At 49.2% G+C, this 23,033-nt stretch overlaps 1 protein-coding gene across 2 annotated transcripts; it reads right to left on the bottom strand.

The window, feature by feature from the left end:
• Positions 1–9,329: 9,329 nt before the first annotated feature.
• On the bottom strand, positions 9,330–22,414 carry LOC121166728 (ubiquitin carboxyl-terminal hydrolase 11). Of its 2 annotated transcripts, none has more exons than XM_040995989.1 (21): positions 22,235–22,414; positions 17,623–17,732; positions 17,321–17,451; positions 16,874–16,991; positions 16,398–16,543; positions 16,206–16,267; positions 15,995–16,091; positions 15,484–15,657; positions 15,222–15,380; positions 14,658–14,882; positions 14,454–14,537; positions 14,248–14,342; positions 13,080–13,286; positions 12,467–12,519; positions 11,999–12,268; positions 11,836–11,906; positions 11,430–11,542; positions 10,447–10,596; positions 10,235–10,350; positions 9,952–10,040; positions 9,330–9,867 (listed from the first exon to the last, which is right to left on the bottom strand). In XM_040995989.1, exons 1-21 carry the CDS (start codon positions 22,387–22,389, stop codon positions 9,730–9,732), a joined length of 2,763 nt encoding a protein of 920 aa, XP_040851923.1. In that variant the 5' UTR covers positions 22,390–22,414; the 3' UTR covers positions 9,330–9,729. The 2 variants fall into 2 exon arrangements, with proteins under 2 accessions (XP_040851923.1, XP_040851922.1); XM_040995988.1 differs by having other exon boundaries at positions 11,999–12,259; positions 22,235–22,405.
• Between the last annotated feature and the right edge of the window lie 619 nt (positions 22,415–23,033).

Genomic DNA, 23,033 nt, shown 5'->3' with positions numbered 1-23,033 from the left:
TTCTTCAAAAAAATGCTAGGAATAAAAGAGCTGATTGTAAAAGATGAAGGGATGGAGGTGACCTTCTTGTCTCACACAAAAGAATTTTCATGTGGACAGATCTGTGAGCAAAAAGCAGGATTTATTAAGTCAGAAAAAGCTCTCACTACAGTGGTCAAGAAGTGGGTTGTCAAGAGAAAAAAAAAAACTTGAAAATTTGGTTGAACTAGAATGTTTTAAGCATATTTTTTGAGTGGAGAAAAACTTAGACCAGAAGCTAATTATCAGAAAGTTGGGACAAAACTTATCAGAGGGCAAAAATGACAATCTTGTGCAACTTGCTTTAAAAATTAGAAAGTTGTCAGGCGGGTGTGATTTGTAACTTCCTTCCAAACTCAAGATAAACTCACAAACTGTCTGCATATTTTCTCACGATAAAATCAGAACTCCAAAGGAATGGAAATTGACTCTGATCTGGCCCAATGCAGTTTTCAAGGAGAAAAGCAATTTGCTCTCCGTGAGACTTTCTTGATCCCTTGCTACAAAAGTGGAATTCACATTCCCAAAACTGCCTTTCATCTGTCGTTCTCACAGTAAAACTAGAGACTCAGACTAACCTCTGTTTTGATATTTCTAATTACAGCTTTGGCGAGAGACAAGCATCTTGTACACTTTGGACCTGGCCTTATCTCCTTGTTAGTCTAATCCTTACACAAGGGCTAAGGAAAGGGTCTGTGTGCTACAGGCCACAAGTTGATCTGTGAGAGTTGCGGTTCATTGGGTTAAGCCACCACTGATTTGAGAGAAAAATGCTGACTTGGGGACCCAGAATACCCTAGCTGCCTACAACCCAGTCTAATTGCTCTCTCAGCACCAGTTCCAGTCTTGATTGTTCTTCTTCCACTGCAACATCCTGCTGGGAAAGCAGAAGCAACTGAGCCCCTGCTCCCACTTGGGAGAACCTGATGGAGTTCTGGACTCCAGCTATGGGTTTGTTCAGCCCCAGTTGTTATAGCCATTTGAGGAACGAACCAGTGGATGGAAGATATATTTCCCTCTCATTGTGTGTGCATCCCTCTCTCTGTCACTCTGCCTTTCAAATAAATTGCTGGCATGATGGTGCAACAGGCTAATCCTCCACCCTACAGTATTGGCATCCCATATGCGTGCAGGTTCATGTCCTGGCTGCTCTACTTCCGATCCAGCTCCTTGCTTATGGCTTGGGAAAGCAACAGAGGACGGCTCAAATCCTTGGGCCCCTGCACCCACATCACAGAAACGAAAGAAACTCCTGGCTCCTAGCTTTGGACCAGCCCAGCGCCACCTGAATAGTGAACCAGTGGATGGAAAACGTTCCTTTCTATCTCTCTTCTCTCTGTAACATCTGACTAAAGTCCTTGCCCTGCACGCACCAGGATCCCATATGGGCACCGGTTCGTGTTCCAGCAGCCCTGCTTCCCATCCAGCTCCTTGCTTGTGGCCTGGGAATACAGTGGAGGACAGCCAAAGCCTTGGGACCCTGCACTCACATGGCAGACCTGGAAGAGGCTCCTGGCTCCTGGCTTCGGATTGGCTCAGCTCTGGCTGTTGCAGCCACTTGGGAAGTGAATCAACAGACAGAAGATCTTCCTCTTTGTCTCTCCTCCTCTCTGTATATCTGACTTTCCAATAAAAATAAATGAATCTTAAAAAAAAAAAAAGAATTATAGAGAAAGGGAGGGGACGAAAGAGACAGAAATTCTCCAGTTGCTAGTGTGCTCCACAGATAGTCTCATGGCTGAGGGTTGGGCCGAGCAGGAGCCAGCAGCAACATCTGGATCTCCCCTAGGGTTGGGCTCGGCAGAAGTCAGCAGCCAGGAATTTTATCCCACAAGGGTGGCAGGAGCTGAGGCTCTTGGGCCATCTTCCACTGCTTTCTCAGGTTCATTAGTAAGAAGCTGATTCAAAAGCGGAGCTGCCGGGACATGAACTGGCACCCATATGGGATGCCAGCGCCATAGGTGGTGACTTTATGTTCACAACCAGCCCCTAGAAAACAGTAAAATGAATCTCTCTCATGTGTCTCTTCCACAGTTTTTATGGTTAGAGAGCAGAAACAATAGCAGCGGCAGCACTCTGATCACAGATAACTGCTGGGCACAAATGCATGATAATGAACATAGACTCCCTTGCCGTTTAAAATACGGTTTACTAAAATGAGTAAAATACACTCACACAGAATCAAGACAGGTTGCTATAGAGACAGTCAGGCATACTGTGCCTCACTTTCCTGTTTATCATTGCTGGGGAACACATTCATTAAAATTATATTCTTCCTGGAATGCTTAGACACACACACATACTCAGGCTGCACACAGTCCAATGACACACTCCTAGGAAGTCTGGGTTCCGCTGTTCATGAATGTGATGATGCATAAACCTGCAGCTCCAAGAAGCTCAAAGAACCCCAGGCACAAGAAACACCAAGACAAGTACACCAAACCTTAGCAGAATCAAATTGCTCAAAAGCAGTGCTGACGGGAGCCAGGGCAGAAAGGGACATGTAACAAACACAGAAAACAGATAAGGATGGCATCATATTTCTCACTGGGAACAGTGCAATAAGAACACAAGAGACCACATCAATGCTATATCAATTAATAGCTTAAAAAAAAAAAAAAACAGGGCCCAGCATGATAGCGTAGTGGTTAAAGTCCTCGCCTTGCATGCTCCGGGATCCCATACAGGTGCCGGTTCTAGTCCCGGCGGCCCCACTTCCCATCCTGCTCCCTGCTTGTGACCTGAGAAAGCAGTCGAGGATGGCCCAAAGCCTCGGGACCCTGAATTCGCTTATGAGACCAGGAAGAGCTCCTGGCTCCTGGCTTCAGATTGGCTCAGCTCCAGCCACTGCAGCCGCTTGGGAAGTGAACCATCGGACGGAAGATCTTCCTCTCTGTCTCTCCTCCTCTCTGTATATCTGCCTTTCCAATAAAAACAAATATTTATTTAAAAAAAAATAGCAGTGATAGGCACAATGGCGTAGTGTGCTCAGACTGTTCCAGTCTGTTCTATACTCTTTTCACAGTGTATTTAGGCTGTATGTGCTAATCATCTTTGTCACCAGACTGTTCTCTGTGGATAGACTCGGTGCATGGAGCCAATAATTACACATGGACTACTGACTGGTGGTCAATAGCCAAAGTTTATTAGTGGCATCAGGCTTTTATAGACTGAGGGTCACATAGGATAAGGGAGGAGGTATTGAGGAGCTTACATAGTTCCCATAAGCCTTAGAACCCATCAATTGTTTCCACACCCTTGTCTGAAAGTATCTCTTTTTGTTTTGTATACCCAAATGTCCTCATTCAAATGATACCCAGTTGTTCTCAAATGATATCTAAATTGTTCTCATACAAATGATATCCAATCAATTGTCCTACACCAGACCAACTGTTGCAGTATTGCAGTGCCTGTGTTTAAGTAACCCTTCTTTCACTTACAACAATAGTTGCTCATCTGTTATTGAGCCTAATTTACCAATTAAATGTTATCTTAGGTGTGTACATATAGAGTAAACATAGGGTTCCACCCTAATGCAGTTTCGGGCATCCACTGAGAATCTTGTATCATCCATGGATAAGCTGAAGGGTGGAGCATGATGGGATACTATTTATAATCATCTCCAAAGCAATCAGAAAATAAAATCAAAGAATTGTACCTAATAAGCGAAGTAAGAAATAAGTAAAGTGGAACTATCTTTAAAAAAATAACTTAATTCATCTAAAAGCCAAAAAAAAGGGGGGGGAAAGGCAAGAGAATGGGACACAGAAAACAAGTAGGTTCTGGCATTGCGGCATTAGTGGGGATACCATATGGACACCGGTTCAAATCCTAGCTGCTCTGCTTCCAGCCTCTAGTTAATGGCCTGGGAAAATCAGTGGAAAATGGCCCAAGTACCTGGGACCCTGCTATTCATTTGGGAGATCTAGAGGAAGCTCCTGGTTCCAGGCTTTGGCCTGGCTCTGCACTGACCTTCCGGAGAATGAACCAGCAGGTGGAAGATATCTCTCTCTCTCGCTCTCTGTGTGTCTCGTTCCTCTTCTCTATAACATTTTCAAATAATTATTTGAAAAATATTTTTAAAAAAATAGCTGAATGAATGCCTGAAAGCAAGTATTTCCTTTAAAAAAAAAAGATTTATTTTTATTATTTTTTTATTGGAAAGGCGGATATACAGAAAGGAGAGACAGAGAGGAAGATCTTCCGTCCGATAATTCACTCCCCAAGTGAGCGCAACAGCCGATACTATGCCAATCAGAAGCCAGGAGCCTCTTCCGGGTCTCCCACGTGGGTGCAGGGTCCCAAAGCTTTGGGCTTTGGGCCGTCCTCGACTGCTTTTCCCGGGCCACAGGCAGGGAGCTGGAAGGGAAGCGGGGCTGCTGGGCTAGAACCAGCACCCATATGGGATCCAAGGCGTGCAAGGCAAGGACCCTAACCACTTGCGCCACCGCGCCGGGCCCCTGAAAGCAAGTATTTCAATAATCATATTAAAGGTAATGAGCTAAGCACCTCTTTTTTTTTTTTTTAATTTTCGATGGTGTTTACATAGTTGATCAAGGTGAGAAGGATTGAGGGTTAGGGCAAAGTAGATGAGACCATTGTTTCCAAATTTTCTTTTTCTTCCTCCTATATCTGGGGGAACAAGTGGAGAAGCCGCGCACGCAGCCTCCCAACTGCCCCAGCACCCAGAGATGGGTAAGGGCTACCAGACATCAACCCAGGGTTTCCAGTGTGGAGCTCATTCCAAGGGGTCTGCTTCAGTAGTTTTGATGGTTCTGAAATGCTGTCGATCTCAATGATCCAAGGATGAGGAAATCTTTCCAAGGCCTACTGGCTGACTTAATCCACCCTAGAGTCTCCATTCGCCCAGATATTTGCTGTCATTAGTTGGTTGGGGTAGTTGTCCAGTTTGTTCTGTCCTCCTTCCTCTGCTTTGGTACCAGATGTCTTCTGCAGGTCCCAATGCTTTGCCATCTCCTCCATGTGCATCTGGGCATGCCATCCACTGCTTTGTCTTTTCCACTGAGGAGGCCCAGTTCTGACACATGTACTCCACAGTCAGTCCACTGATCCTGCAGTTCTCCCCATGGTTGGAGTTCTGAAAAAACCCTCATCTGAGGTAATCCTAGACCTGAATCTTGTGTGTGCTCACCAGTATGGGGTCTGGCTCAGTCCGTCACCCACATCAGCCTACACACATATTGGTAGTTGGAATTGCTGGGTCAGTTCTGCCTCCAGCCCCGTCTCTTACAAAAAAGTGGACACCGCCACCCAGCCCAACCCAGCTCACTACACCCTGAGCCCTCATGTACACCAGTGGGAACTGCAGCCTAGTCAGAATGACCCCCCAACAACTCCCACCAGGCCCACTCCCAGCCCTGGTTCCTGTGCTTGCCAATATGTGCAACAGACTGGACCAGTCTGTCCCATATCCCATTCAGCTCTTAAACACATCAATGGGTGTTGGAGCCTAATTCAACCCAACTGACCCCACTATTCAGCTCACACTCATGTTGGCAGGTAAGCACTTCATCTTACAAGATATTGTCAGAGTACATAAAGTACATCATATTACTACATGAAACACACTTATCACTACAAGTTACATTATGGTAAAGAAAACACAGGTGCTACTGCTTTACACTTGAGAAATTTCACAGCAATTTTTTTTTTTAAATTCAGGTAATAAAAGTGTCAATGGGGACTTAGTCCACACGGGACTTCTGCTTTGGCTTCTGAATTTTGCAAACTGACATCAAGTCAGCTTGAGAGAACACACACGGCTTACTCCAAGTGTTCAAATTGATTCCCTTTCAAGATAAATGGCATCAGCAAAATGGCCAGAGCATCGAAAAAAGCAAGGAGAACTGTTAGAGTCAAGGCACCAGAGCTCTGGAACCAACGGCCCAAGAACCCGCGGGCGCGCTGTCAAGCAGCAGCCACCTTCACGGCGCGCTAAGTGTCCCAGGCATTTTCACCCTTCTCTCCTGCCGGGGTGTGGTCCTGGCACAGCTGTCCAATTCCCAGTCCCCTCCCTCAAACCAGACGGGGAAGGCTTTTTTACAAGTGAGTGTAGGATTTCTAGGCCCATTCGGCCACCTGTTCTGTTTCCTTTTCCTTTTCTTCTTCTATATTGGTCACTCATCATTCTACTTCCCTGGGCTTACTTGAAATTCACGGCTTTTCTCTTTAGTTTGATAGGTATGCTTTACCAAAATCAGTCTAGTGTAAAAATCTCTTAAGATGCATACATTAATGTACTGCAACCCTTATTTCCTAGTCACACAGATTCCGTCTTGAGCCATGTGTTGTTAAAGACATTCACTGACTTAGTAACTTTTATCCACTCAGTCACTCCTGCTTGGCTTTTTCAACTACATTTTTGTGAAGATGTAACTCCATATTCACGTTGATTCATTTTTGTCTCCTTGGCCAAAGTTGGCGCAAGCATCTCATACTGGTGTCTGGTTACTCTAATGTCAGGAGTCTGTGTGACTACCATCCTTTTCTGTCTCCCTGGATTTGGTTAGAGCTGCAGGGTTCTCTTGAGTGGGCTCACTTTAGGGGTGGGAACTGGGCACAGCACCTTTAAGATACTGCACGGGATGCTCACATCCCACACTGGAATGCTGAGGTTCGGGTCTCGGTCCAGCTTCCTCCTAACGCACATCCTGGGAGGTAGCAGGTGACGATGGTCAGGACTCGGCTTCCTGCTGTCCACGTGGGAAATCCGCTCTCTGCCTTCTGCCTAACTCGGATTATTGGAGGCATCTCGGGCGCAAACGAGCAGAAAGCAGCTCAGTGTGTCCCTGTCTTTCTGCCTTTCAAATAAAGTCAAAGTTCACAGAAACAGACTTGGTTTTTGCTAGACTTTGTCTGGGACTGATTACTCATTATTATCAGGGCTGCCGGTATTTAACGGCTCCATTCTGAAACAGTTCTTCACAGCTGTTTCCTCACCTGCAAGATGGGCGTAAAAAAAAAAAAGGACCTAAGCCATATGCTCTTGGTAAGAGCTCGGTGATAGCCTGTGGTCTTCCCAGAGCCAATCACAAAAAATCAGCATTGCTGTTTCTTTTTGCTGAACCCAGTTTGAGCCTCAACGACCACTTGTGTCAATGAAATGACTGTGCGCTTGTGGGGGGCAGGCGATGTTGGGAGCAGAGACCTACCCACCTCGTGCAGAAGTGGCAGGCTTCGGGAAATCCTGAGGCCCTGGCGGTGGGTGATGGTGGCAGCGGATGCTCAGGAGGCCGTCCCTGTGTGTGAAGGGCTAGATGATCTCCTCGGGTTCAGAGGCCACACATTTGTCTGCTCCACTCGGCCCTACAGCTGTTCCCTGTCTCTCTGAGGTGCCAGCCGGGGAGGAGGGGTCCAGTGGGAGACATTCAGTGCTGAGACACTGTACATGTGTGCTCAGTAGCAGTGGTGGAGCAGGTGCTCCTTCTTGCTCTTTTTCTTTTTTTGCAGGGGAAGGGGAGGTGCAGGAGAGGGGAGCTGAGGTCACAGTGGGAGAAGAGTCAGGGGTAACACAGGCTGGCCAGGTCTACGATGCTTCTGTGCAGGAGTTGCTGTGAGGAGGCCAGGAGGTTGTCTGGTATAGAATCCTGACTGCTGGCCAGCACTGGCACACAGGGATACCCTCTGCACACATCAGCTGTGCCATACAGCTCATGTTCACACCAAGATCTGCAGTCCCAGATCTAGACAGGCCAAGGGCCCCATCCATCTGAGAACTGCCATTATTGTGTTTGATGAAATAATACTGATCTCACAAAATCAGCAATTCCTGGCCTTCTGTACATCAGTTTCCCCATCTGAAACTGGGACAATAACTCCCAGACAAGACTCTGTGAAAGGACTGTGAGTCAGTATTTGTAAAATGCTTTTGGAAGAAATTGTGCCTGCAGCTGGTTCTTTAAAAGTACTCAGAACAGGGCCCAGTGCAGCAGTCTAGTGGCTAAAGTCCTCGCCTTGCACTTGCCAGGATCCCATATGGGTGCTAGTTCCTGTCCCAGCTGCTCCGCTTCCCATCCAGCTCCCTGCTTGTGGCCTAGGAAAGCAGTCCAGGACGGCCCAAAGCCTTGGGACCCTGCACCTGCATGGGAGACCTGGAAGAGGTTCCTGGCTCCTGGCTTTCAGTTGGCACAGCACCAGCCATTGTGGCCACTTGGGGAGTGTTTCAGTGGATCTTCCTCTCTGTCTCTCATTTCTGTATTATCTGTCTTTCCAATAAATAAATAAATCTTAAAAAAAAAAAAAAAAGCACGCAGAACAGAGGATGGTGTTGGGGCACAGTGAGTTAAGTTGCTGCTTAGGGGCCCAGAGGTGTGGCCTAGTGGCTAAAGTCCTCACCTTGATCCCATACGGGCGCCGATTCTAATCCCAGCAGCTCCACTTCCCATCCAGCTCCTCTGCTTGTAGCCTGGGAAAGCAGTTGAGGAGAGTCCAAAGCATTGGGACTCTGCACCCGAGTGGGAGACCCAGAAGAAGTTCCTGGTTCCTGGCTTTGGATTGGAGCAGCACCGGACGCTATGCTCACTTGGGGAGTGAATCATTGGATGGAAGATCTTCCTTTCTGTCTTTCCTCCTCTCTGCATATCTGACTTTCCAGTAAAAATAAATCTTTAAAAAAAAAAAAAAAAGCTGCTGCTCCAGCTGCCTGCACCCCATATTGCAGTGCCAGTTCAAATCCCAGCTGCTCTGTTTCCATTCCAGCTTCCTGCCAATATGCCTGATAGGGCAGCAGCTAACAACCCAGCTACTTTGGCCACTACCATCCACGTGGGAGACGGATTGAGTTCTGGACTCCTGGCTTCAGCTTGGCCCAAGTCTAGCTGTTACAGGCATTTAAGGAGTAAACAAGTGGATAGAAGAGCTACCCCACTCTTGCTCACTCATTTGGAGGGGCAAGAGGGATAAAAGGAGTCTTATTTAAAAACAAACAAAAAAAAATAGGCAAAGCTAGGTATGATTTGCTAATTATGACCAAGATATGGATAGGAGATGTTAACAGGGGAAAAGGGCTAAGGGGTATATGGCAATTATTTATGTTATAATTTTTGCTTTGTAAATCTAAACTTGCTCTGAAATAAAACATTAAAAAAAAGATCTGTCACTCTGCCTTTCAAGCAGAAGGAAAAAAAAATCCCATAAAAATAAAATAAAGCACTCCAAACAGTAGCATGTGGCACACGCACAGTACGCAATGACCACTTGGAAGAGCACACATCACACGCACCCAGCAGTCAGGTGGAACCCAGCACTTCTCCGAAACGCTTTGGGGAGGGGAAAAAAACACACCACAGAACAAGGAACACAATGCGCTTTATATATAACACACCAGCAGAGGATACATGTTTCAATAAGAAAATACACTCTGTGTTCAAGTGAACCCCCACAGCAGCCATTCAAGAACACTCTGGGGTGAGAAAGAAGGAAGGGGACAACCATAAATAAAGACTGGGAGAGGAGGGTGCTGCTCTAAGGGGGGACACACAGGTAGGGAGCGCACTGCAGGGTGGGGTGGGATGGGGTGGGGGCATGATCTCCTCCTCCCAGGAGACAGCAATGGAGCGGCACAGGAAACAGTAGCCACGATTAAGCCGTTAACACTGGTGGGGGCACGGAACACAGAGAAGAGAGCGGGGGTGGACACAAAAAGCAAGGTGGCAGGAGGACTTCCTTCCCTGTGGCAGGCCCCAGGGCCGCTCAGTTCACATCCATAAATTCAGAGCTGGCAGAGGCCTGGGGATGGGATGCGCCACGCTGGGACTGCAGGCGTTGAGACTGCAGGCGGCGACGCACCACATCCTGGCGCTGGTAGAAGAGGACGTAGGCCGCCTTGGACTGCCGGGAGAGGACAGGACTCAGCACCACCTTCAGGGGGCGGGGGCAGGTGGGAGGAGGGAGAAAGGAGGGCTGACGTCGTACCTCAATCTGGTTCTCATTCACAGGGGAGACGCTGTTATCATCAAAGTAGTGCCACTGGCCGCTGTCCTTGTTGCAGGCAAATGTAGTGTCTGGAAGGAGCAGGAGCTATCCTCATCTGCCCGCCCTCCTGCCCCAAGAGCTGTTGGCATCCACGCCCATACCCATCCCAGCAACCTTGCCTCACCCACCATCTAGTCATCCACTGGGAGTATCCTTATATTTCCCCCCCCTCCGAGTCCAGAACCCTCCCAGGGTACACCCCTGCCCATGGCCTGGCACATACAGTGTCCATCGCGCAGGCCCCCATAGTGGTTGGAAACCGCGATCAGATCATATTTGTACAGCTCTGGAGCCGACTCGTTCTGTGGCTTGATGACAAATTCAGAGAAATCCAGGTCCCTGCAGATCAAGACAAGGCCATGAACACTGCCTGCCAGCACCCTCTCCCCCTCGCCCCTGCCTCACCCCAAGCCTGTCCTCGCCCTGCTGCCTCACCGGATAGGAAACTGCACCAGGGTGTCGAGCTTCTCACGGGAGAACTTGGAGTAGGAGAAGCGCTTCAGGTGAATGATGAGAATCTCGGGCAGCAGCCACAGGTCCAGCTTCTTGGTGGCCAGCTGGTGCTGCTTGCAGGAGGGGCAGTACCTACACACACCCAGCCCGTGTCAGGGACGAGACCCAGTCTGAGTACACACTGCCTGCTGGGGCCATGGGCCACACAGAGACTCCCAGAGATGTGCTTCCAGTCTGAACCTGCCTGGGGCTGCAGTCTGCTGACCCCTGGCTAAGAGCCTCTCAGACGCTCAGTGAGCCATCCCCTGACTGCCTCCTGCACGTGCTCCTCCTCAATAATGTGGTAGAATGTGGTATTTCAGTGTGACTTTTGCTCCAGGAAATGCTAGTCTTAATGAAGAATCTGTCTGTATCCCTCACATTTTCCTCCATATTTCAAACAGCCCTCACCTGGTACGTGCTGATTGCCTACTGACCCAGCCTTGGGAACTACTTCATGTCTCAGTTCTACTTCACCTCTGTTTGGGTGCCAGCCTTGTTTGCCTGCTGGTTCTCTATGCTTACCCTACCCAAACACCCGCCCCAACTACTCTAAGGCCAAGCCAGCAGTCTTTCCCCTCCTTATCTGATGGAGAAGGCAAAGATTGCCTGAAGAGATCCAGGACAAATGGCGTTAGTGAGCTAGAAAGCAAGGCAAACTAGGCTGGGGGAGGGGTGGGGCCAAACAGGGTAGTAAGAGGTCTTCCCAGGGCATCATAACTGTTCAAAGACCCCAGCCCGGAGCTAACATCCACGGGTGAAGAAACAGCCCAGCTCAAGATTTGGGGGTGAGGATGCACTTGAGGTGTTAGTGCCTGTGTGGCAAGCAGGGCCCAAGTGAGGGGGCAGGTAGAAGGAGACATATTTCCGGAGGCAGCAGGCTTGGGCAGGTAACACCCCCCACACACCCTCCCCCAGGGCCTCACCAGGGGTTCTCTTTCTCTAGGGTCTCCACCGTGGTGAAGAGCTCGATGCATTCCTGCAGCTGCACAGGCGCTTTTTTCAGCATGTAGCTGACACAGTCATGTTTTACGTAGCCCTAGAGTGGAGCAAACAGGCGGTTGCAAGGCTGGGTATGAGGGCAGAGGCAGTGGTGGAAGGGAGACACCTAAGGGGGCCAGAGCACAGGACTGGTGTTAGCAACCTATGGCCCCTGGAATGCTCAATGCACGTTCAGGTTCCAAGGTCAGGCGAGACCTGGACTGGGCCTTGCTGGCCTTGCTTCCAGCTGGTGAAGTCCGGGGGCAGGAATGGGGGGTATAAGGACATGTAAAGAGTTGAGGGGTATGAGCTCAGAATGTCACCCCCCTTCATTCCTGGGATCCCATTTACCTCAGCCTCTACTTCATCATAGTAACGACGCTTCATCTCTGGCTCCCAGTCAATGGCAATGTATGGCTGGGCTGTGGGGCAACAGGGAGGTGTCATGGGCCCTACTGCTAGGAAGTCCCAACCCCCTCCTATTCCAAGTCCAGCTCCCTGCCACAGGAAATACCTTGGACATCCTCAGAGGAGTTTGTGCGGTCGCTGGTCCCATTGGAGTTCACAGTCTGAAGAGTGAACAGTTGCTTGCGTCGTCGCCGCGGGGGCCACTGGGATGAGCGAAGGCAGTTATCCAAGAGTAAGGGGCACCTCCTTGCGATCCCAGAGCTGGGCCCAGCCTGCTCTAGCTCAGGTTCTCGGAGGCTGCTCCGAGTGGAGGGCCCAGGCATAGCATCTTTGTCCTCGTCATCGGTGTCCTCGTCCTCATCGTCGTCTTCATCTCCTAGGACGGGGTGGGGGGGGGTGGTGGTGTCGGAAGAGGGGAAGGTGAGAGTCCTGGGGATAACGTGCAATCCACATCTACAGTCCTGCCCCAGAGCCCCCACCCACTGACCACTGGCTCCTCACCCCCAACTCAGGTCACAGGACCTCTCGTACAGATACTCATCCTTGTGGACCCGCTTTCCCACTTCTCCCTCACCTTTCTCATCCCCTTCGTCTTCATCATCTGAGCTCGGTTTGGTCACGTAGCGCCTGCAACGGAGCAGAGGAAATTCCCAAGGGAGGGCACAAGGAGGGCAGGGGAGGGGCAAAGCCTGGGACTTGACTGATGATCATGGGAAGTCACTCCTGCACCTAGCAGGTCTGATGAGGTGACATGTGACACATGAAGAGGCTTGCGTGTGAGCAGGGGTCGGAGGGCATAGTGTGCTGTGGGGCCACAGTCAGGAGCCTCTCAAGAGGGAACGTCTATGTGTAAAATGAAGATGACGCATGGCCTTGGTGCAGGTAGTACTCTGGGATTTAGGTACAGTGACAACCTTTCAGTAAAGAGACAAGGTCCTTCCATGGAGGAGACAATGCCATGTCAGGTGAGGTTTTATTTCTGCACTCTGCCTGGCCTGTTCACCTCTCTGTCTCTAGAACCTAAGACAGGCTAGCATTGAAGCCAGAGGTCTCAAGAAGGCAAAAGCCCTCCAAATTCTGTGGCTGAGAGATAATAAGAAGTGCTTGTGGGAGGTATTGGGAAGCAGCTAAGTGCCCAGGTTCAGGTCCCACCCTACCCCCCATCCCCCCCGGAAGGGGACACTTACGAGAGCCGGTACATCAGGATGTTATACAGGCCTTCCCAGGAGAACCGGTCCCGGGGCACTGACACCAGGAGTGGGTGGCCAAAAAGCATCAGACCATAGTAGGAGTTGTTGTAGTCTCGGGCCGGGGTGCGCTCCCGCATATAGACAGGAACCACAATGTCCTCTCTTGAGCCCTCGGCTGCCTCAATCCGACCTGTCACCTCGTATCTGTGGAGGGTCATGCCCAATCACAGCAGCCCAAAGAGCCCCGATTCTGTTGAGGTTGCTCTACCCACCTCCCCTATCACAGTCTGAAAAAAAACAAATCCCTGTTTTGTGCTTCACCAACTATAAAGACAACTTAACCATAACACATGATTTATATGCTGTTTTACAATGTATTCTGGTATAGCACTGTAAGGGGTTAACAAACATTTTTCTGTGACAAAAGGTTTGTGGTGTACCCAGTTAAGCAAGTGTAACATTGCTAATTTGAAATGTTAACATCTTGTATTGGGGTGCTGGTCTGAGTTGCAGCTGCTCTACTTGGGAAACAGCTCCCTACTACTGTGCCTAGCAGAGCACCAGAACAAGCTCAGGCCCCTACCGCCCATGTGAGAAGACCTGGATGGAGCCTCAGGCTCCTGGCCATCGTGACCATTTCCGGACTGGACCAACAGATGGAAACTTCTCCTTCTCTCTGCTGCTTACCTTTCAAATCTTAAATGTGCATACACACACACACACACACACACACACTTTTCTGCTCATATTTTCCTATGTTTTTAGTTACCCAAAGACTTGCAAATTGTTCTGAATGTTCCCATGTTCAGAAAGCATCTTAGTGTTCTATATTTCAAACCCCCCTGTTGTGAAGCCTTTGACAGATTAAGGAGTTTAGCTCAGGGTCTGGAACACAGAAGGGGCCTACTGGGTGCTGAGTGACTAAAGAACAAAATAGCAGCTTCTCTCCTGTAATGAGGAAGAACTCCCAGGGACAGCTCATATTAAGGTATTCAGCACTCAAGTTGCTGATAGCCCAAGACCCCTGGCCCAGCCAAAAACCTGTGCATGGGGCCAGGTGAACGAGGCAGAAGAAAGAAGAAGGCCGTTTAGCTAGTGTGCACCGTTAAAAATGAAGTAGATCTAGTCCGAGAAAGCACCATCTCCCTGGGGCCCCTTGACTCACACGAAGATATCATCACGGTCCAAGATGGTACTTAGAGGGTCCTCCAGCTGGTACAGCTTATAGAAGCGGTGGCTGAAGACATCAGCCACCATCATCTGGGAATGGGATGAGAGGATACTGGTCAGCCTGCAAGGTGTTCCCCGGACCCTTGTGCCTCCTTGCCCCTGAATCTCACCCCCCTCAGGGCTTCCTGTTAAGAGTCTCACCCTGTCTGGTGCAATACCGGTGTGTTTAGATAAAGCCACACACAGATCCGAGATATTGCCTTTTTTGGGGACCACAATGCGGTGCTGAAGGGAGAAAGAGTATCATGAAAGATCAGAAGGGTTTGAGATAAACGGATCCAGGGAGCCCGAGGCTGGGCAGAGTACCAAAGTCCAACTCACTGTCCTTTATCACACCACCCATACCTGTTCAGGCTTGCGGCGGGGATCCATGGGGATAAAGAAGACCTCCATGACCCTCTTGTGGCTGACAGGAAGTGGGACGCTGAGGTAGCAGAACGGGTCAAAGGTCACAGACACGTGGCCACAATCAGGGCACACCAGCGTGGACTTGAAGAGTCCGTGGAAAGTATCCACAATCACAGAATCATTCCGACGTTTGTGGTTGTACCAGGCCTCCTGAGCGACCTCCTGTTGGAAGTGTCATGATGGGTTGGGGGAGGGGAGTTGCCCAGGACAGGTGGAAACTACAGTTTGGGATTCGCCCAAGATGAAAGAGGAGGCCACTGCCAAAGTACAGAAGAAGCATCCCAACCAGAGGCTATATGAACACTTGGTTTGCTCTAAGAGCTGGGGTTTGGTTTATCTAGGGTAAGACCTTGGGTTAGGGTTGACTGTGGGTGGGTAAAAGGGCTGAGACTGAGGCAGGAGGAGTCACAGGAATCGGTTGGGCACTAGAAATCCCAGGGGAGGCCACCAAACGAGGCAGAAGCCACGCTGACTGCAAGGGACCTTTCCAGAGCACCCCACCTGATCTGGCCGCCCAGCAGCATCGCGCAGCTCCACATACTCCTTCTTCTTGACCCGGTTCAGGTCCTCGTGCAGCCCATCCAAGAGGAATGACAGCAGCTCCTGGGAGTCGTGCTGTTGGTAGCCCAGAAACTGGGAGGCAAAGTGACCCACTTTGTTCTATGGTAGGCAGAGCAGAAGAGGGTGAGAAGAGAGGCCGTTAGTTGGCAGAGGCAAGAGAAGTACAGGGTGGGGGTGAGGGCACCCTGGGGTGACATCACACCTTGAACACGTGGGGCACAATGGAGCGGTGGTGGCCGGACCATGCCTGCTTCACCAGGTCTGCGTAGGCCTCTGCGAGTTCACCCTTCATGCCTAGCGGGTTGCGGAAGTTGAGCTCGTGTACATAGCGGTTGTTGAGGAAGTACTCCGTGAGCTGTGGCACGTTGCTGAGGCACTGTAGGGAGCAGGGCCAGGGCAAAGGGGCAGTGGAGAGAGAGAAGGCAGCCACAGAGAGGACAGAGGAAAGGAAGAGGGGAGGGAAAGGGAAATCAGGGTAAAGAAGATGTTAGCATTTGCCGAGAAGAGAGAGGGGCAGCAAAGAGGAGCCCAGGGAAGGGGTGGAGGGAAAGCAGAGGGAGTTCCTATCTCAGGAATACATATGAGCATGCTGCCCTGTGAGGCCCTGGCTTCCAAACCAATCCCGTGTCCTGTGTTCCCCCAGTCTCTTCTCTGTCCCCAGCTCCTGGAGCCCACCCCTGTGGCTGTGACAGATCCTGCTCTCATGGTCCAACCTGCAGGGCTGAGTTCATGAAGCATGTGTTGCCCAGATTGGTGAGACCACAGATTCCCGGTTGGCCCTGGAAGTCCTCATCTTCTTCCGACATGTTCCTGAGTTGAAGGAGAAACTTGTTTTCTGAAGGCCTACCGCATGAGGGCACAATCATTTGGCTTACCACAGGGTACCCCTACTCTGGACCATACTCCCCCTGCCAGGAGGCTTACATGACATGCAGCTGTGCGCTGGGCCAAGTGCCATCTTTGTTTCGGGTCTCCATGATGATTAACTGGATGAGAAAAGCAGCAAGGAGGGGGAAAAAAAAGCATTGATGGAGGGCCTGAGGGGCACCTTGCTCTCACTTCCCGCAACTGGACACCACCAGCCTTCCTGAGCAGCAAAGTCCTCCCGACTCTCACCTGCCCAGACTCGAGGGCAGCGTCAAACACTGTGATGTGTGGGTCGCACAGGCGATCAAGAGTGCCATCCGAGTTCTTGGCCCACAGCCGTGTGTCTCTCTGCGGTTCCACCAGGAATTGTTCCCGAGCCGTGAGCAGGACATGGTCTGGGCAGGCAGAGGGAACACATTCAAGATCTTCTCTGGACTCAGAGTGATTGACCCATTTTAGCATCCCTGACCCATCCTTACAAACCTTGTACCTGTGTCCCCATCAATCTTCCAGTGACTGAGCCACAGCCAGCACTCACAATGTACCCCGAGCAGAACTTCTCCCCCAACACCAAATCACTCTACCTGACCTAGCCAATGCTTCTCAGTCCTCTGAAATCTGATCAGTGTATGTTCCAGTGTGCCATGGTCTCCTTCCACGCACACTCATGCCACTGAGCTGCAATTCTCAGGAACACCAACTCATTCCATGACCCCTGGACTCACCGACAGAGTCCATGTGGCTGAATTTAACAGTGCGAGTTGTGCTCATATCATTGTGTCGGACGAGCAGCAGCTCTACCGGGTACACCTCCACCTTCCTCATGTTGGATAGCTCTACAACCTGTGAAGGCAGCGGTCCACACACGGGCATGTTCACACAGGATGCACACAGACACGGGCGCAAGGATGTGGGATTGAAGGAGCAAACTCGCTGGTTTTCAACAGTACCATACCAAGACACATGCTATCTGTGAAAGGATCTCAACCAGCTCACACACACAGACACCTGTGCCGTGAGTTGTGAGCATACACTGGTAGAACTACACAGAAAATACGGACATGCATACACACAGGTCTGGAGCCATCCTATATCTGGCAAGTCCATCCTTGCACCCAACCTCCCAGGGACTCTACCCCTCAGCAGTATCCGCCCCCCTCCAACCACTATACCTTTCGCTCAATGGGTGGCTGGCCATGCTCTAGGCCATACCAGCTGACCATGTTATTCCAAGCAGCTGCTGGCAGCAGCACATAATCCTTGCCTTCTACCAAGCCTTTCTTCAGACGCCAGCTTATCTGATCTGATGAAGAAGAAGCAGAAAGAGAACCAAGAAAAGAAACCAATGAATCTCTTTTGGTCATTTGATTCATAACCTAGCTTGCAGAATGAGCTTCTCTGGTCATTTGTAGGGACAGAGGGGACAAGAACTCCTGGGCTAAGTTGGTGAGGGCACGGGGGAGAGACCTCATACCTTCAAAGAGAATGGCATTGTTGATACTGCCAGGAAAGGTACACGAGTTCTGATCGCCTCCCTGCACATACAGCTCCCACTGTTTATACCAGCGCTGCTCCACAAGGAACCTGGGCCAGACAGGGAACAGGGTGTTACACGATTAGCAAGGACAGGAGGGAGGATTCCTTATACCACTCACAGCCATCACACTACAAATAGTAGCATGGGCCAGCACAGTAGCCTAGCGGCTAAAGTCCTTGCCTTGAATACACCAGGATCCCATATGGGTGCCTGTTCTAATCCCAGCAGCCCCACTTCCCATCCAGCTCCCTGCTTGTGGCCTGGGAAAGCAGTCAAGGACAGTCCAAAGCCTTGGGACCCTGCACTCACATAGGAGACCTGGAGGAAACTCCTGGCTTCAAATCAGCTGTTTTGGCTGTTACAGCCATTTGGGCAGTGCACCAGTGGTCAGAGGATCAATCCTTCTGTCTCTCCTCCTCTCCATAAATCTGACCTTTCCAATAAAAATAAATAAATCTTATGCTCACATGTGGAAAACAACCCTGGCTCAACCTGCCATCAACCCTATCCTTCACACAATTTCACCCTCTCCCTTATCATTGGTTTTGCCTCCACAATAATTCATTCCATAATGCTAATCTATGGTTTATATTACCTTCAAAGCACAGGGAGGCACTGCTTTATTTGTTTTTTAGCCTTTTAGCAAGAATTAACATCAATGCAAAGACACTTAAAAACTGAACAAATCACAAACCTGGAGACACAGTAGCTTTGAGATCAGGATGTCTCACAGTCAGGCCAGGTGGCAATCCTGACAAAGGTGCTACTGTTGGTTTCAGGATCATTCACAGGGCATGAGCCAGCAGATAAAAGATCTCTCTTGCCTTGCCGCGCCCCCCACCAAATACCCACACTATTACATACACTCCTAAAACTGTGCCTTTACCCATGAAAGAAAGGCAGTAAAAATGATCACATTTCTTTGACAGGTTCTAAGCTTCAATCAGTTCAAAATGTATATAAAAGCTTTCATTTCTCAAACTTAAAAAAAAAAAAAAGAAGAAGCCTATCTTGCTAGGCCAATTACAATGAGATCCGCTAACATAAATATCTGACAACATTTCCAGGGTTCACTTCCTAAACCACAATGTTGCTTTCCCTTCCACCACCACTACCCATTCATCCATTGCTGCAAGGCTCTGAACCCAACCACGCTGCCTGCCTTTACCTGCTCAAGGGCCCCAGGACCGCTTACCTCTGCTGGCCAAGTCTGCACCCACCCTGCAAAGACCTGCTAGACACTCCCTAGCTCCTCCTGACTGCACAGTGTTCACCCTCAGATAGACTCAAAACTCAGAATAACTTCTCAGGTTATTCTGTTACAGATTTGAGCTGATTCTTAAAATGTAACTCTTCCTAGAAACTGAATCAATTCAAACAAGCAAATTTAATTCACCATCCTCACCCAGCCCTGCCAGCTGACAAGATGGAGAATGCAACTATCACTACTCATACAAGGTCCCATTACTTGGGGGTTGTCTGTGACTCCAAAATGCTTTTTAAACACGAAGTTCCTGAGCACTGTAGCAAATGCCTGTAAAATGTGCAGCAAATTAGCCTCAAGATACTTCACTCTCATCTAAGCAGATCAGCCTTTAACCAATTAAAGAGTGTTTAGCAACAACAACAAAAAAGTCATGATGCCCACAAGAGCTGAACTAGCATTGGGGTGATGACTTTCTTTAATGAGGTGAGATTTACATAACATAAATTTAGCCAGTTGGAGCTGAACAATTTAGGGGCATTTAGAACACTCACAATTTTGCTTCTCGGTGTTTTCGGTAAAATCAAGTTGTAGAACATTCACAATGGTGTGTGACCACAACCTCTACCTAGCTCCAAAACACTGTCATCACTACAAAAGGAAATCTGGTACTGGTGGGGTAACTCTACAGGCTGCTGCCAAGAATGGCAGGATCGCATGTCTTATCTGCCAGTGACACAGTCCTGACAAGGCTCTGATGACAGGAAGGGTACAAGAAACAAAGCCCCGAGGCCCTTGTAAACTTTTCCAGGTGGCCTACACACATCCTGCTTATCACTTGTTTTCAGAATGGACTGAGGCTTTTCCTTGCTGGACAGTGATGACGTAATGGTGGAGAAACATTGAGCTTGGTTTTAAATTCCTGACTGGGGAATTTCAATTTATCTCCCCAGCAACAGGAATGCACACTTCACTGCTTCCGTAACTAAAGAACAGAAAAAGCAGGGCAGAGCAGAGCAGGAAAAGGGCATTAGGAAAGCATCTAAGGTTTCAAGTGGTGAAGGAACAGCAGGGGTCCAATATGGCCGACCCTGATGGAGAAAGAGGAAAGGAGTGCGTCACCGGAGAGATGGCAGAGGCGACAGAAGGCAAGCAGTGTCCCAGCCTCTTAAAGCTCTGGAAGTGATTATAAGCATTTAGTATTTACACTGGGCAGGTGGCAGAACACTGTAAGAAATGAACATGCTACACATCTCAAAACGACTTAAGACCCATGGTAAAGAGACAGATATAGTCAGCCACCACCCTGAAAAAGCAGCCACGGCAAACACCCTGAGTGCTGCACATGCTTGACACAAGGGCTCACGGCCATGTCATATGTGTTACATACAAAGTATAACTTCATACACATGCACATTCCATAGGTGTAAAGGAAAAGCTTGAACAATAACCATTATTTAGGAATGCACACACAGGTGGTAAAAGACTGGAGCAAAAGATGCAGCTGACCCGGAGCACTTTCCAGGGATGGGGAGAGGAGTGTTCCTCCCTCTGGGCGGTGGCCAGGAGGATTTCTTAAGGTACGGTTTGGAATCTTAGTTAGCCTGGTGGTGAAGTTATTTATTTATATATTTTTAAACTTTGTAATACTCACAAAATGGAATATATATACACAAAGAATTCCTTGTAAGCCCTGCATCCAGATTTTCCAAATCTAACGTTTTACCCATTTTATCAAGTATTGCTTCTTTATATGCCCTTGGGGATAATTTATTTTTTTTTAAAGTGGTCTCCTGCTCTCTTTGCCAACAAAACGGATTTTGGTTTTAAAATACGAAAACATCCTGCATATTTGTGATATACAAGGTGTTTTGACACCTGTGGGATGACTAAAGCCAGTTAACATATCCATTGCATGATATACTAATTAATACCCTCTCCCCTGGGGTGAGGACATTTAAAATGGGCCAGCAGTTTTGAAAAACACAATACATCATTATTAACATGAATCACCGCATTTTACAACAGGTCTCCTGAACCTGATTCTTATTTGATTTTATATGCTTCATCAAAGTCTTTGATAACCCTTTCATGTGCATTTTTGCATATTCCATGGAAATAAGCTGCTTGCACGAGGCTTGTTGTTTACCTGTACATTTTTTCAGTATGCATTTGCTAAAAACAAGGAACTTCAATGAGAAACACAATTACCACAAAGTAACAACACTAAAGTGTAACCCATGAACTTCAGCTACATTTCATCTTGTTGCTTTTCTTCTTTTATAGTAAAACATGAAAAATCATTTTATAAGGGAATAAATACTCAAGGAGCCAACTGAGGAGCACATGTTGCATTTAATTATACTGGAACTTGTTAAACAAAAGCAATTCTTTCAATCTGTAACTTTCCTTGCATCTTCTTTACAATCATATTTCTGAAGAATACAGGTAGTTTATTTTGGTAGGATCCTGGACAAGTAATATGTCCTAAATACTTTATGCTATAATCTTTTACGTTTTACAGATTTCAAAATTTGAAAGGCGAGACGCAATTCAGTTGGAAAAAAAAAAACCCAAACCAGTAAATTTCAGAAAGGAACTGATTAACAAAGTAATCGATAAAACCGGATTTACCAAGATATGCAGTGATTTCAATAACTATCCTGGGTGTAAAAGCACTAAAATAGAAAACTTAACTGCATATCAAGGCCCCTCCCAGGCTAATCACCTGCACCTCCTCCCTTCCTAGGAGAAAGAGCTCCTCCTCCTGAGTCAAAAAGCTCGACGCGTCACAAACTTTACTCATTTGCAGTCGCCATTTTCTGCCTGATTGGCACCCCCTCCTCTCCAGTCTGTCCCAGGACTCAGGCCACGCCCCCCGAACCCTCCGTCACGAGCTCCGGTTCGTTCCCAACGGTCGGCAGCCGTTCCCAACGGTCGGCAGCCGTGGGCACCGATCCTGCTGACGTCCCCAAAACTTCCCGCCCCCATAGACAGGGCAGACCACGCCCCCAGCATGATGTTGCCAGGTCCACCTTCTTCCCAAGCTCCTAACGGGACACGCTGGTGCGGTCCCACCTCCCAGGACTGCTCCTTTCAGGTCCCGCCCCCACAAGCAGTCCTATTTTGTTCTCAGTCGTTAGGCTAAGTCGTTAGGCCCCTCCCCTTTCCCAGCCAGAGCCATTCACCTCCAGTACGGCCCCGCCCCTCTCTCCAGCGGGCCCAGCAGCCCTTCCCCCGCCCCCTCCAGCACTTCTCCGCGGACCTGGGCTTAGCAAATCCTCCGCGGTCCTTAACGCCCCCGCCGTCCCCCTCTAACACGGGCTCCGCGGCCGCCAATCTCACCAGCTTTCGCCAGTTCGCAGAGGACGCCGTCGCCCATTCTCGCCGTTTTCTATCTGCTGTCGTTGGCTGTCGAGGCCTGGCAGTGCCTCGGACTGAGGCTGTCTGTCCTCGGCCGCCTTTGCGGCCGCAGCTCGGCCCGCTGCGACCGCCGCCATCGCCGTTCGTCCTCTCACTGCCGACGCAACTGAAGATAGGAAGACCCTCGATTGCCACTTCCGGATTCGGAGACCGGAAACGGAAGCAGAGCCCCCCTAGTAACCAGGGGGCTACTGCCATCTTGGAAGTGGACCCCCACTCTCGGACGAGCTGGGGGGCTGGGCGGGCATTAGGCAGAGGACGACCAATAGGCAGGGTAAAGCATCGAGTTGGGAACCAAGACAACTAATGGGTCGTGGGACTCTAACGCCATGTTGAGTTAGGGTAAAAGGTTGTTTGGAAGACCGAAGTCAAGGTTCCAGGGGTAGGTGAGGACAAGGTGGGGTGCTGCAAACAAAGGTCCCCAGTCTTCCCAGCTGTGTACTTTGCTGAAGACTACGGACCTTTGCCCTCGGAGCAATGTTTCTGTTATCTCTACACTACAATGCCCTTCCTTCATTAAACTGCTGTTCTCATCTGTGAAAACTTTGTGCTAGAGTTCTGCATGTCCAAACAGCAGCTCAAGCCTGTGGGTCATTGCATCTCTTCCTGAAAGAAACGTATGCACTAGACTAACAGACTGTAGCATGTTCCAGACACATTAGCCCCAGGCCCTGACTGTTCCATTGGAGTCACAGCAATGATCAGTAATAATCTAACCAGT

Source organism: Ochotona curzoniae, unplaced genomic scaffold (assembly GCF_017591425.1).
Source record: "Ochotona curzoniae isolate NIBS_2020 unplaced genomic scaffold, NIBS_Ocur_1.0 patch216, whole genome shotgun sequence".
In the NCBI taxonomy this organism is placed as follows: Eukaryota; Metazoa; Chordata; class Mammalia; order Lagomorpha; family Ochotonidae; genus Ochotona; species Ochotona curzoniae.
This window is presented reverse-complemented; position numbering and strand designations above follow the sequence as displayed.